This window comes from Nicotiana sylvestris, chromosome 3 (genome assembly GCF_000393655.2).
Source record: "Nicotiana sylvestris chromosome 3, ASM39365v2, whole genome shotgun sequence".
NCBI classification, from domain to species: Eukaryota; Viridiplantae; Streptophyta; class Magnoliopsida; order Solanales; family Solanaceae; genus Nicotiana; species Nicotiana sylvestris.
Genome location: NC_091059.1, coordinates 142,897,902 through 142,911,740, shown reverse-complemented (window position 1 = coordinate 142,911,740; position 13,839 = coordinate 142,897,902). Strand labels below are relative to the sequence as shown.

General features: G+C 34.2%; 1 protein-coding gene across 1 annotated transcript; it reads right to left on the bottom strand.

Moving 5' to 3' along the window:
- Nucleotides 1–1,862: 1,862 nt before the first annotated feature.
- On the bottom strand, nt 1,863–8,099 carry LOC104233436 (RNA polymerase sigma factor sigE, chloroplastic/mitochondrial). Its single transcript, XM_009786832.2, has 6 exons — nt 7,938–8,099; nt 6,581–7,355; nt 6,300–6,446; nt 5,613–5,849; nt 4,903–5,166; nt 1,863–2,327 (listed from the first exon to the last, which is right to left on the bottom strand). Exons 2-6 carry the CDS (start codon nt 7,292–7,294, stop codon nt 2,130–2,132), a joined length of 1,560 nt encoding a protein of 519 aa, XP_009785134.1. The 5' UTR covers nt 7,295–7,355; nt 7,938–8,099; the 3' UTR covers nt 1,863–2,129.
- Nucleotides 8,100–13,839: the final 5,740 nt, after the last annotated feature.

The following is a 13,839-nucleotide window of genomic DNA, read 5'->3' as shown; positions in this document are numbered from 1 at the left end:
AGAGGAAAGCGAGGTTTAGCAAGCTTTGTAAGGCCGCGACCACTACATAAACTGCTGACGGAAAAGCTTGAAGCAACTAGCTAGAATATCTTTTCACGCGTTCATTTATTATTCACGAATGAATTAGGAAAACCAACACAAAAATTAGATTCTGACCTTGTAAAGCCGGTGTTGTTATTGCCTAGCTTTGAGAATGATATCATTCCAGGCATTCATGGCATCAGTATATATACCCTTATCCGATACAGAATCAGATGTGTAAAACAAAGATGATACAATTACATATGTGTATAATTCCATTACCATTCCCCAGTCAATCGCACATGTCACCCAACATTATACAATAAACATGCAACTGCTTAAAATATGACAATCATAGAGCAATAATATCCCTTCATATATCAGATATCCCCAACCTAATGCATTCAGCAGCTATTTGAAAATCTTACTTTCATCCGTTTTCCTTATTGTACTGGATAAAATATGTTCATATTAAATGCTCATATGATAAAGCGATACATGGAGCCGAACACAAAAGACAATTAGGTCCGAAGGCAACGGTCTCGTTTGCCCCCGAAGGGGATGATATTCATAAAGGCGAAATAAATGACTGTCACTCGATAGCATTTATTGAAGAATATTATATAGCATTAAGTACATGCTCAATTACGGAGAATATGACATTCACTGCATACCGTTACACATTCTTCAATAGCCCTTGTAACTGCCAATAAGAGGGGCTTGATCCTAGGACCTTGTTCCCTAGGTACCACTATAAATAGTGAGCTCTACAATCATTGTAAGAGAAAATGAATTTTCTGAGGAGCACATACTATACTTTGTTCAAAGCTTAATAATATTTTACCTTCTTGCTTATTGATATTATTACTACTGCCTCCGGAAGCTCTGTTCTCGGAATCAAGATTTCTACCGTCTTATCTCGATTTCAGCGCTAAGCCTTATATTTTTTCTAATTATTTATTATTTTAAGATCCAATCGATTCACTTGTCTAAAAATCACGTATAAATTTAACTGTACCGTTTTACGGGTAAACACTTATCTTGTCATGGTTTATTATACTGCTCAATCATTTATTTAGGATGCACTGGATCAAATTTTTAATTTTATTATCATAACGTGGACTTGCACATTTTCACTATTGGCTTTATGGATCCTGCACTAGTTTTTAGCAGTGCTATTCTGATTTACTGCAGATATACCTGTATCATTTCACCCCCCCCCCCCCCAGTTACCCTGAGACAACAGAGGCAACAAGCACTAGCAGATACTTGTACATTTTTTCTGTTTCCCTTTTGCTTTTAGTCAACTAATTGGTTACGTAAAGTGTAAAGTTAGGGTCAGAAAGTTACCTTTTTTCCTGTACCAATTTCCGGAATTCCATTCCGATCCCGATATCAAAATTTTCACTACCAACCGGAAAAAGCCAAAATTACAATTTCGCCAATTCAAGACTAAACCAACCACGGACCTCCAAAATATATTCCGATCACGCTCCTAAGTCCCAAATCACCTAACGAAACTATCTGAACCATCAGAATTCACATCCGAGATCTTTTACACATAAGTCAACATCCGGTTGACTTTTCCAACTTAAGCTTACTCAAAAGAAACTAAGTGTCTCATACCTCTCCAAAATCACTCCGAACCCGAACCAACCAACCCAATACCACAACACATAAAGAAGCAGAAATGGGGAAATGAAGTGGTAACTCATGAAACGACCGGCCACGAGGCAAGGTAAGAATATCCAATGACATAATCGATAATTGATAACTGTCTAAAAAAAGGTGCAATCAGAGACCACCATGAAAATTAGGACAATCGAAGATCACCACGAAGATTGAGAGAAACATTTTCATCCATGTCGCAAATATACAGATCAGTTGTTTCAAACTCACTGTAAGGAGAAAGAAAGATAAATATGTTGTTTACAGGGTGTGTGTACTAAAATATTTTGGTTTTGAGTCTAGTGAAAAAGGATGTAAAGTTATAACTATGATACAAATGATTAGTGTACATGCAGATATTATACAGTATGGGCAAGATTGCTGATCCAGGAATAGGGGTAAATTTTCTCCAACGCAATAACCAAATGATGTTGATTTCTTTAGAATATGTACCGGCGAAGATAATCTACTCGAGTTGGATGCTTGAGCTTCATGAGAGCCTTCACTTCATGCTTCCGTACCATCTCTCTCGAAATATTTAGGTTACCCGCAATTTCTCCCAATGTTCTATCACCTTTGCCATCAAGTCCATATCTTTGCCTGATTACTAGACTCTCCTTGGGCTTAAGAGAATCAAGCTGGCAAAAGAGGAACGTGATTTATTGTTAGAAGCAAAATCAATAGTGCAGAAATTCTGAAAACCTCCAAGTTTAACAAACTGAAACGTATAAACTTAAAATGCTTTTCACTTAGAGCAAGGTATATCTTAAGATTCAAGATTTACAAGTAATATTTCAGCAAATCTATTCCTAGTTCCCTTTCAGTGCCAGAAATTTCCATTACTTTTCCTTGAAGTGTTATTAGCATCTGATTCTCTTTGAAAGACAGATAACCTCATAATGAAGGCCTCTAACAAAAAGAGATGCCAGTTTCATCAATATATTTGCTTGTGGGCATATTACGTAAGTGAACACCAACCCAACTGGAATTGCATAATCAATTTTTAAACAAGGAAAAAGAAAATCATAATTACTATGATACATAAGCAATATCTCTCTTTTCCTTTTCGTTTCTTCAATGGTGTTTCTCATTTTATCATTAAAAATTTGTTCTTGGGCAGGGGTGGGAGTATAGATTAAATCACAAGGAAAATGGTTTGGTCACTGCAGTCCAGAGAACCATCATATGGTAAAGAGAACAGATTCAAACACGAAGAAATGTTCTAAAAATTCTCCTTTTTTGTAATTTGTTGAGGTAGCAGAAACTCTTGTATCACAAAAATCTGTGTGTGTGTGTGTGGGGGGGGGGGGTTGCATCTTCCATTCTGTTTGGGAAGGGTCAGAGGATCGGGATTGGATTTAAAGCTTAATACTGTAGTGTTCCCTTCAGGATTAAGTAGGTATTGTTGGAAACTTATGTGGATGGTCGGCATACAGAAAAGGGTGGATGTGGAACAAAAATTCAAGCTATGATAATTCACTTCCTTAAGAAAGATAACTGCCCTCACACCAAGTTTTCTAACGGATTAAGACAATAACTCTCTGAATATAAAACGAAGTTCTTACTCTACAATTAGCAACAACAGACTACCCTTAACCTCTTATTCGAAAGGTCTTGATGTTTAAAGTTTGCCGAGATATACCCTTGTACTTTGCTAAATAATTACTCCTTGTACCTTAGTTTCACAATCCCTTTTGTGGTCGTTTGGTATGAGGTATTAGGTGGGATAAGATGTGGATTAAATTTATACCTTGTTTGGTTGGAGGTATTGGTTGGAGGTATAAATTTATCCCAGGATAAATTTGTGGATTAAATTTATACCTTGTTTGGTTGGAGGTATTGGTTGGAGGTATAAATTTATCTACCTCCAACCAAACAAGGTATAAATTTAATCCCACATCTTATCCCACCTATCCCATCTTATGCCATCTTATCCCATCAAATGTGGGATTATTTTATCCCATATCTCAAGTGGTATAAAATAGTACCGGGGTTATAATCTCAGGATTATAATCCCGGGATTATTTGTGATCCACCTATAGACAAATAATTAATCCATATATTCCAAATTTTGGAGTAAATACGCACACCTGTATTATTGTGCGTAAATCTGTTTGACATGATTACCACATCAACTCTGTTTATCCCTGCTTACGTGTACTTCATATTTTATAAACCTTCTTTTCATTTCAAGGCAACATAAGCTAATTAAAACGGATCCTTCATTTGTCTAAACAAACTTATGTTTAAATGGTCTGATAAGAGGTGAGTTCTTCAAAATACATTAACAATTAGTTTTTAAAAGAAAAACTTGACGTACCATTCCAGATACTTCCGCACCTCCATACTACCTACCTTTAACAGTTTCATTTAACATAGTCTAAAACTGGTTGTTTCATACGTACTTCCTCAATGAGTTCATCATTTAAAATGCCATTTTAACACCTCATTTGGTGCAACATGAAACTTATAAATGGATGCCAAAGCTACGAGAATTCTACTGAACTCATCCTAGTCACTGGTGCATATATATAAAAAAACAATCTAGACCTTTTGTTTTTGTTGCTCTTCGACTACTAACTTAGCCTAGAAACATCGTAATGAATAGAATTGTATATCCTTTATAATACCATTTGCACCCAATTACCTTTGGTTCAGAAGTTAATCAACTAGAATCCAAGTATTGTTTGACAGAATTGAGCCCATCTATTTCCAGAATGTTGAACCTCTGGAAGTCGCTCCATTGCTTCACCGCAGCTTTATGGATCTTCTTCCATATTCAGCATAATGGAGCTCTTACCAATTAAGGAACTTTTTTTCTTCAACTAGGAACACTATAGACTACGAGGAAACTATTTTCCTTTCCTTCCTCACCCTTTGTATTTTCCTAAGTTCTATAATAAACTCATCAAGACGTTAATGAGTTTTATCATTTGAAAAAAAAACACAAATAATTTCATCTGACAACTCTGAAGTAGGGATAAATCATTACACAATTTAATTGCAAATTCTATTATTTTATATGCTTTAAGTTTGGGCTTATCCTATAAATACAATAGTTATTGCTCGGGGCAATAACCATTTTGAGTGGCTATGAAATTTGAAAACTACCATATCCAAAAATTGGTGATATTATTTCAACATAAAGCAAAACTCTTAACCAAAGAAGCAGGTTCAACACCAAAAATAAAGACAATGAGGACAAAACATTACCACATCATCAAGAGCAAGCCTGAGTAGAGCTGGTTGCCTCCTCTTATCCCCATCTACGCCATCTACATCAGTTATCCCATTAATAAGCTCTTCTTGGGTCGTCATGTGTCTTGCATGGAGAGAGAAGACAGGTTTTGATACTTTCATCACTTCATGGTATCTCTCGGGGGATAGTCTAACTCTTTCAATTATCTCTTCATCTGTTGGCATCCTCTGAAGCTCAAATAGCAGCTGCAATTTGGCCTTCTGAATTTCCACTCTGATCTGAATAAGAAAAAGGATATTAATTTTTTTTTCACTGACTACTTGACAAGTACAACCAAATGAGTAAAGATTAGACATTTCTTTAAAGAAGAGAGCAATACTCCTAACGGGATCACAAAAGAACTTACAGCTATTTAAAGTATTTTGCATTTCACCCATTCCTTTAGACAGTTCGTTGACACAAAATTTTGCTATATTCTCTTAAAAAAGATATAGTAGTACATTGGTTGTACATTTTCAAGTTACATTAAAGCACAGTTGGAGGTCAACAAATGATTTTCTTTCACCAACTGAAAATGTCTCATAACTAGCAATAATATGCTTTTCTTTTCACCAAATCAAGAAATCATTTAGCTTCCAGAGAGAGACAGAAGAAAGAAAATGGTTCTTTGATGGATGAACAGTGAAACGGAAAAACACTGGAAGATAGAAGAAAGAGAACTTACAGATTCAAGCCCAAATGGGACTTTGGTGAAGCTTGAGGTTGTCATAGAACGAATTATGGCATGCCTTATCCAAAAAAGACCATACGTTGACAGTCTGAATTTCCTATTAGGTTCAAATCGATCAATAGCTGTAATTAGTCCCTTGACGCCTGCCTGACAGAGGTCTTGGAATTTTGGCCCATTAGCAAAATCTTGAAAATATTTGTTTATCACGAACAAAACAAGACGTAGATTGTGCTGCAACCAAACAAGACTAAGGTGAGTTATTTATAAAGCTAAAACCTCACACAATATGTGGATGCATAAGAAAGATGATATCAAGAATGTGGGGTAGCTCAAGTTACACTAGTAGTATTATCTTCATTTCCCCTCTCAGGGGCATAGACTCAAGTAAGAAGAATTTAAAGGTTATAAGATACTCAAAAGAAAATACAGAAGATAATTAACTGTGCTTTATAACATGTAATACTACCTTGCACATATTACTGTTTGTGAGCAGTACATGTCAAGATTGACCACTTTCAATGTAACAACAAATTCACGTCGAGGAATTATGAAAAAACAGATTGCATCCGATTCATTTAACTCAGATTATAAAACCAGAACCAAGTGTTCATTTGCTTGAGGCATAAATTAAACTTCTGTGCTGCACATCAAGAAGGTCTGACAAGTAACAAGAGTAATTACCTTAATCAGCTTATTTCTGGCAGCTCGACCAACTTCCAGATTCTTCCGTAGTTCAGAGGCATCGATATTTGTTGCCTCGGCTGCTTCAGCGTCAGTTGGTTCTCGCCCCAAATCATTTTGCAAGTTCTCCTTAACTTGAAGGATTGCCTAAATTACAACAACTGATTCTCAATCATAAAGTACAACAATAGCAATACTAAAATCTCATGAATAAGCAAATGTACTCCAGAAACTTCCTTTCGCATTTAATCCTTTTCCGTTAACAGTGAAAATGTTTGTACCTTCATAGGTTGCATCAACTTGAAGAGCCACGCATGCTCAGAAGATGGAAGCACTGGAGGGATCTTCATTTTCTTCCAGTCTAAGCTCGCTAAGTCAGTAGCACCTGAATATTCTCTGACAAGCTTATCAATTTTTTCATCTTCGGTGTCCTCTTTAAGTTCTCTTTTTTGGGATGAAGCAACCAATTCACCTTCTTTATTCTTTAGTAGAGCAATCCTCTGGTCAAGATTCAGCCGCTTTGACTTCTTTCGACGATTCTTGACCACATTATCAGCAATTCCCTTCTTCGTTTCCTCGTCGCCTTCTACAATTCTCTTCCTCGTCCTTTGCCTTCTCTTCACGATTTGATGATCCTTAGCTTCTGTATCGGAACTATCAGTTTCCAGACTGCGCTTGTAGATACTTTCAAGTTTGGCAGCAGCTTCACTGTAGTCCAACTCTAACGGACTTGTAGATGCTTCAATATCAATTGAAACAGCATGCACTCTCTCAGTACGTTTAGATACTCGTCTTGACCTCTTTTCATTCTCTTTAGACGTTTCTATAGGCAACGATATGGATTCCTTAGGTGCAACTAAAGTTGTTTTTTTCGTTTTATCTTTTTTAAATGATACAACTACAGGCCTTTTAAGCGGACATAAATGAGCAGAAAACCTTGTGCTTAATCCCAATGGACTCCGAGAAGCAGAGCTAGAAACAGTCACAACTCCCATGCCAAGTTGTGCTATCAAAATTTTACTCAATGAAGAATAGAGCTTTTGTCAAACAATTTCCCTGTAAAATCCAATATATTAATTATATGTAAAATCAATTTAATGTCAACTGCAAAACAACAGTTAAGGAAATTCTTTAGAACTTGAACTACTTTCTTCTATTTCTATTTGTTTCCTAAAGAAGCTTCAGTTCAAGGGTGCAGTCCGCTGCACTGAGCTCCCGCTATGTGCGGGGTCCGAAAAAGGGTCGGACCACAGGAGGGTCGGACCACAGGAGCCTATTTTACGCAGTCTTACCTTGCATTTCAGCAAGAGGCTTTGTACACAGCTCGAACCCGTGACCTCCATATGACATGGAGGCAAGACTCCCCTTCAAACTTCAGTTCAATGATCAACAAACTAAAGCTTATTAGTAATAGAGAACACCGCAGCTATTTGCAATTTTTTTCTTCCATTTCTGAGATTCTGTTAAACGGATTATCTTGAACAAGATGGATCGATTTCGGGAGTCACGCAACTTTTCAATCATAATGATATTATTTTATAGATTTCTTGTTTTTCACACCAAATAATAAAAATATTTACTTTCAATAAACTTAAGCAGTTGTAGCAGTACACATAAATCAGAAACAATGTATCGCACCTGAAACGTAGCTCAGTCGAAATTACGAGTCTGATCCCGGCCGGCGATGAAGACTCCGGTAGAGAAACTGGTCAGAGTGGAAAATCCTTTTTTTTTTTTTTCAAATATCGTAATGAAAACTTGAGAGGCTCAAAATGGAAATGACAAAATGCGGTAGTTAATAAGAAAATAATTTATTTTCAAAAACATTTATACCTCTCGAATTTCAGTGTCCACAAGTCGAATTTCGGTGTCCACAAGCTCTTTTTTTAACTATCTAACGGTTAAGATTGCTAATTAAGGAGATCGACGGTGAGAAATTTTTGTCCACGTGCATAGAAGAGGAGAAGTGGATGACGTGGACAGTGCCACAGCAGAAAAATAATCCGAGTGAAAGAACATCGTGGCACGTAGAGAGTGGAAGCAGAGATATTTTAGTTTAGTGGATGTGGTTACTGACACGAGGTCTAAATTTTTAATTGAATAAAAGATGTTCACAAAAGCCAGTGGGGCCTACCGATGAAGTGGTCTGTAGAATCTTACGTCGCCTTATTTGAGCCATTTGAATTATACATTTTTTCAGTTATTTGGGGTTTAATTGCCTGCCTCATTATTTCAATGGTAGTGGATCTTAACTCTTTATTTATTACTGGACTCTTTAAAAATATGTATAAACAAATCCCGCTTCTCTACTCTCTAGAAGGTTCTTTTGTTATGTCCTCTATTTGTTTCACACAAAATTGAGAACGTTCATTGTACTATAATTATCTAAATCTTTTTGAATAAATTTAAACTTCTAACGTAGCTTTCTTAGATTTTTCAAACATGCAAAATGTAAATATTTAAAGGTTATATAAAAAATGTTATATCTCACAACTATTAAAAGCAATTTATATTTTTAAAATAACAGTGTTGTGTTTTTTTTTTTTTTTTGGTGCCTAAAATACCAGTATCGTTGCTTTATGGTTTAACCTATATACAATGACAACACACCATGTCATTTAAAAGCCATTTTTTCGTAATTATCAATATCAAGCATAAGTATTTGATCTTGAAAATAGGATGAGCACATGTTTTTTCGTTTCCCCCGTGATGCCCTTAGCAGGGAAAGTGCACAGTTAGCCACTAATTAGAGATATATTTATTTTTAAGTCATTGTTTAAAATGTATTTACTCTTTAGCCAGTATTTTAATAAATTTTTACCCGCTCAGACGAAAATATCCCTGTGCTAGACATGAATTAGCACCTTTTGTTTTAAACTTTAGGACATATTGTCCTTAACTTCATATGTGCAGCGTAAATGTTAAGGACATGGTGCCCTTAACTTCATGAGTGTTGTATAAATATTAAGGACATGGTGTCCTTAACTTTATGGGTGTTGTGTAAATATTAAGGACAAAGTGTCATGTATTCGCACCTTCTGTTGTTAAACTTTAGGGCATCATGTCCTTAACTTCATATGTGCAGTATAAATGTTAAGGACATGGTGTCCTTAACTTCATGTATGCAGAGACAGTGTCCTTAACTTCATGAGTGTTGTGTAAATATTAAGGACATGGTGTTCTTAACTTCATGAGTGTTGTGTAAATATTACGGACAAAGTGTCATGTATTTGCACCTTTTGTTGTTAAACTTTAGGATATCATTCCTTAACTTCATGAGTGTTGTGTAAATATTAAAGACAACATGTCCTTAATATTTAAACAACACTCATGAAAGAAAGGGTAAAACTATTTTTTCGTATTAATTTTAATAGAGTAGTGACTATTTTTGCTCAGCATTAAAAATGCTAGATAAAAACTAAATAGCACATTAAAAAGTGGCTACCCCACGCTATTTCTACTCAATAGTACTCGTTTTCGACCAAATTAATTCGAGTTGCCCCACATAAAGCCCAGTAAAGAGGAAGTGCTCCCTATTTATACTCATGATCCCATGGTGGTAAGATAAAGGATATGTTATACTCCCTCCGTTTCATATTATATGAGGTAGTTTGACTCGGCATGGAGTTTAAGAAAAAAGAAGAAGACTTTTGAAACTTGTGGTCTTAAAAGCTTAAGGGGTAAAATGTTTGTGGGGATATGTCATTTGTGTGACTATAAAAGCTTCTCATTAAGGGTAAATGGGTAAAATGAAAGAGTTTAAAGTTGAATTATTTCCAAATTTTGAAATGTGTCATTTGTTTTGGAACAGACTAAAAAGAAAAATACCTCATTTAATATGAAACAGAGGGAGTAACTGGTAAAATCAAAACTAGGAATGGTAAAAATCTAACTGTTTGCCATAAAATTTCGACATACGTGAAAAATTGTAATCACAAACATAAAAGATGAGTAATTTTATTGTTGAGTCTTTGTGGGTACAATTTTATTTATTCCCTTGATTATTATCTCTAGATCATTCTCAGTAATTCGAGGGCGTAACCAGCGTATTTCTTGAACGTCGGATGATGTGAACTTTCTTGGGATGTATTTGATCTCCATGAAAAGGAAGAACATCCGTTGATCACCTTGGTGGCTTTGAGAAAGACAATATTTGATGTCTTTGACTTTTTTGCGAATATTTCATGAACGTTTATGGAATTTCGAGATGCTTTCAAAGGGAATATGTGGCCTCTTTTATAAGTGTAGCTAGGGTTTTTAGTAGAGTAACCTCCAAGCTAGGGTTTCAAATAGAGTAGCCTCCAAGAAACCCTAGCAGATTCTACTTGTTATCTAAAATTTAGGACTTAGCCCAAATTTCATATGGATTTGATTCGATAAAATTTTGATGTCTACACTAACAAAGTAATAAGTTTTATGTTAAATTCTTGTTCCAGATGTTCTTTTTCACTATATTATTGCACGGATTTAGGCTAGACGAATATTTTTAGGATCACCGTTTATATAATCGATCTTAGTCGTTAGATTTTTCTCCTTCTTTCTCCTTATCCATCTTCTTCTTCTCTTTCCCCTTTTTTCTTCCTTCTCCTCCTCCTTTCTCCTTAGCTTGAAAAGATATATGTTGAAGAAGATTGTGTGAGTCCATTGACTTTTGAAGATTTAGATTGAATCTAGTTGAAAATTATTGAGATTGACATTAGAATATTGTATATTAAATTTTAATATCATTTGATGTTAATTTGGATTAATTTTAAAACAAAAACATGTTGGAATTTTTCTACCCTATGTGTTATAGTGATCACTAAGATTTTGGCTGAAAATACTGACGATTACCAAAACTTTTATTTACAAACGCTAAAAAAATTGGTGATCTGTGAGGATGTGTGACAAAATCCTGTACCATATCTATACACATCATGTTTGGTGATCACCGGAATTTGGTTAGAAATCATGACGGTTACTATAACATATTGTTGAAAAAAACCATACCCTAATCAAGTAGAGATTTTTACTTATCTATACTAATTTTGAAACTTATTTACCCTCACTATTGAGGTTTTATCTTAATTACAAGTCCATATACAAATTACTAATTTTATACAAAATAATATATTAGACTCTAATACATTCTCTCCCTCCTCCACTGCACAACTAAAATTATAAATTAACAGAAGAATGTTTGGCATCTTTCTCCTCAATTTCAACCATACCTTTACGAGAACAAAGGGATGTAACCATCAACCAATTCCATTGTGTTTTCTGTTTCTTTTTATTTTATATTTTTTTTCTATATTAAACAAAGAACACGAATGATCACTTTTGAGCGAGAGAAGAACATTAATTTATTTTAGCCCTTTGGAATCAATAATCAAAACAGTATTAATTAGAAGTGAGTAGATTGGATGAAAACTCTATTGACAACTATTAAAAAGTTTCGAAGCTTTGAATTCGAAAATCGTATTTTACAAAATTATTATTTGTTTGGATCGGGTATTGTTGCAAATGATTGAGAATATCCTTTGAAATTTATATTCGAGGTAGTTTTGGTTAATTTCATATTGAAAGTTGAAAAAGAAGACATAAATAAATTGTATATATTTTGTATGTCGGGTATAGAAATAACATACAAAATATATACAACTAATATAATTATATAAAAATTATATGTAAATTGTAGATTTTGACCGAATTTGTATATATTTTGTAAAAAACTTTAGTCACTTTCCATAAATAGAAAAACTTAAACAAAATTGGATAAATAAGTGTAAAATCACGTATATATAAGAAAAATCCCAATCAAATATGAATCCTGGGGATCAGTGTGCTTAATAATTCTATAGTGGTAGTGGGGTTATTTTCCCAAAACTTCTTTTAGTGGAATCAAAATTTAAATGATGGCACTAAATCTCCCATATTATTGGGCCTTGATAGTCCAGGGCAACTGAATTGAATTTCAACCCGTCCATGGTCTGGATCGATAAAGACCAAGTCAAGCAGCAAAATTGCCTCCCCATTTTTTTCCTTCACAATCAGCGTTTCTTCCACGGCCAAGAAATTAGAATTCGAAAAGCAGGAGAAAGCACAATCAAGCGTAATCGATTAATAGAGCGGGTCATTTCCTCGTTTTGTTTAAACCTAATTTTGCTCATCATACACCTAATTAGGAAGATAAAAAAGGAATGACCTACAGCAGAATTTGAATACTGCACCTACTAAATATAACATGATAGAGTTGAGTTATAAATGGTCATGTCTACGTACAACTCCTAACCTCAATATCATGCAACTTGGTTTTCCTCTTGCTTTTTAAGTAGCAAAAGAAAATGATTCGTATTCTCTCCTTATAATTTCTGATAGTGTATCAAGTTTAATTAGTTTTCTTCACGAAAAATAACACAATGCTAAGTTATAGCAGTGTTCTATATATGTTAAGAATGGTTGTTGTTGCAACTATTCTATGAGCTAGAAAAAGTCATCTCTGTTTTTTTTATAGGAAAATCAATCTTCTTACACTAGTAATTTTAACGAATTGCTTTCCTTGTTTATAAAATTTTGAGGTGCACCAGACCGGTATAGTATTTCAGATACTAGTAATATAAATTAATTTACCGAGATAGGCTTTTCCTTCAGATAATAAAGTTAATCATCTTTAACCAATAACGCGTCCCATGGAGCACAAGTTTAAGTTTACTTATAAATTTTTTGACTTATTCTCTGATCATTTGTGTCATTTAATTGAGAGATAAGAAAACAACTCATAGAGTCCTCAAATCAACATGTTTTGACTTTGTTTACTTTGCTTAAATAATAAATAGCTACTAATATTTAAAAGTCATTGGTGTATGACCTCATGCTGATTCTCTCATCTTTCCAGCTCATTGTGCAGCAGTTAGAGTACTAGACATGCAGACGCAATATATACATTTCAATCCTAGAACTATTTAGCTATTGAGTCTTAGTGTAAAGGTCCGTATTCAACGTATAATATAAGTTAATGTTTTTTTTACTACTCGAAATTAATTAAAGAAGGATAAAAGACACAAGCTATAAGAATAATGTGCATAATTAATATTCACAAACATTGTATAATCCTTAACGTCTACTCTTGTCGAGCATTCTATAAATAACCCTTTAAATAGTTTTTATCTTGTCACATTTTTTTGCTATTGGACAGAAAAAGTAGGGGTGTTCAAATCGAACCGGAAACCACACCAAACCAATAAGTCAAACCAAACCGATTAAAAAACCCGATTAGGTTTGGTATTGAATAAAAAAATTCGAACCAAACCGACATATAAATATATAATTTTTTTAATATATTTTTAAGACTTTATATAGAATTTTATTTAAAAGATGTTTAGAAATATTTGAGATCTTTCATGGGATAGTAATATTTAATTGAACTATGTAGTGCATTCATTTTTATTTACGTTAAAAAATGGATTGTATCACTTTCTTATTAAGTATTATTGAAATGTTGCGTCAATCTTTGTTCTTTCATATTCATATTTTAGGAGTTCTTAAATCTTTTTCGAATTTG

Excerpts from the sequence above, each read along its gene's own strand:
- LOC104233436 (XM_009786832.2), bottom strand. The coding sequence starts at position 7,294 with ATGGGAGTTGTGACTGTTTCTAGCTCTGCTTCTCGGAGTCCATTGGGA. Across the intron at positions 6,447-6,580 it reads AGTTGATGCAACCTATGAAG|GCAATCCTTCAAGTTAAGGA; the intron begins GTACAAACATTT and ends GTTGTAATTTAG. Across the intron at positions 5,850-6,299 it reads CCAGAAATAAGCTGATTAAG|CACAATCTACGTCTTGTTTT; the intron begins GTAATTACTCTT and ends GTTTGGTTGCAG.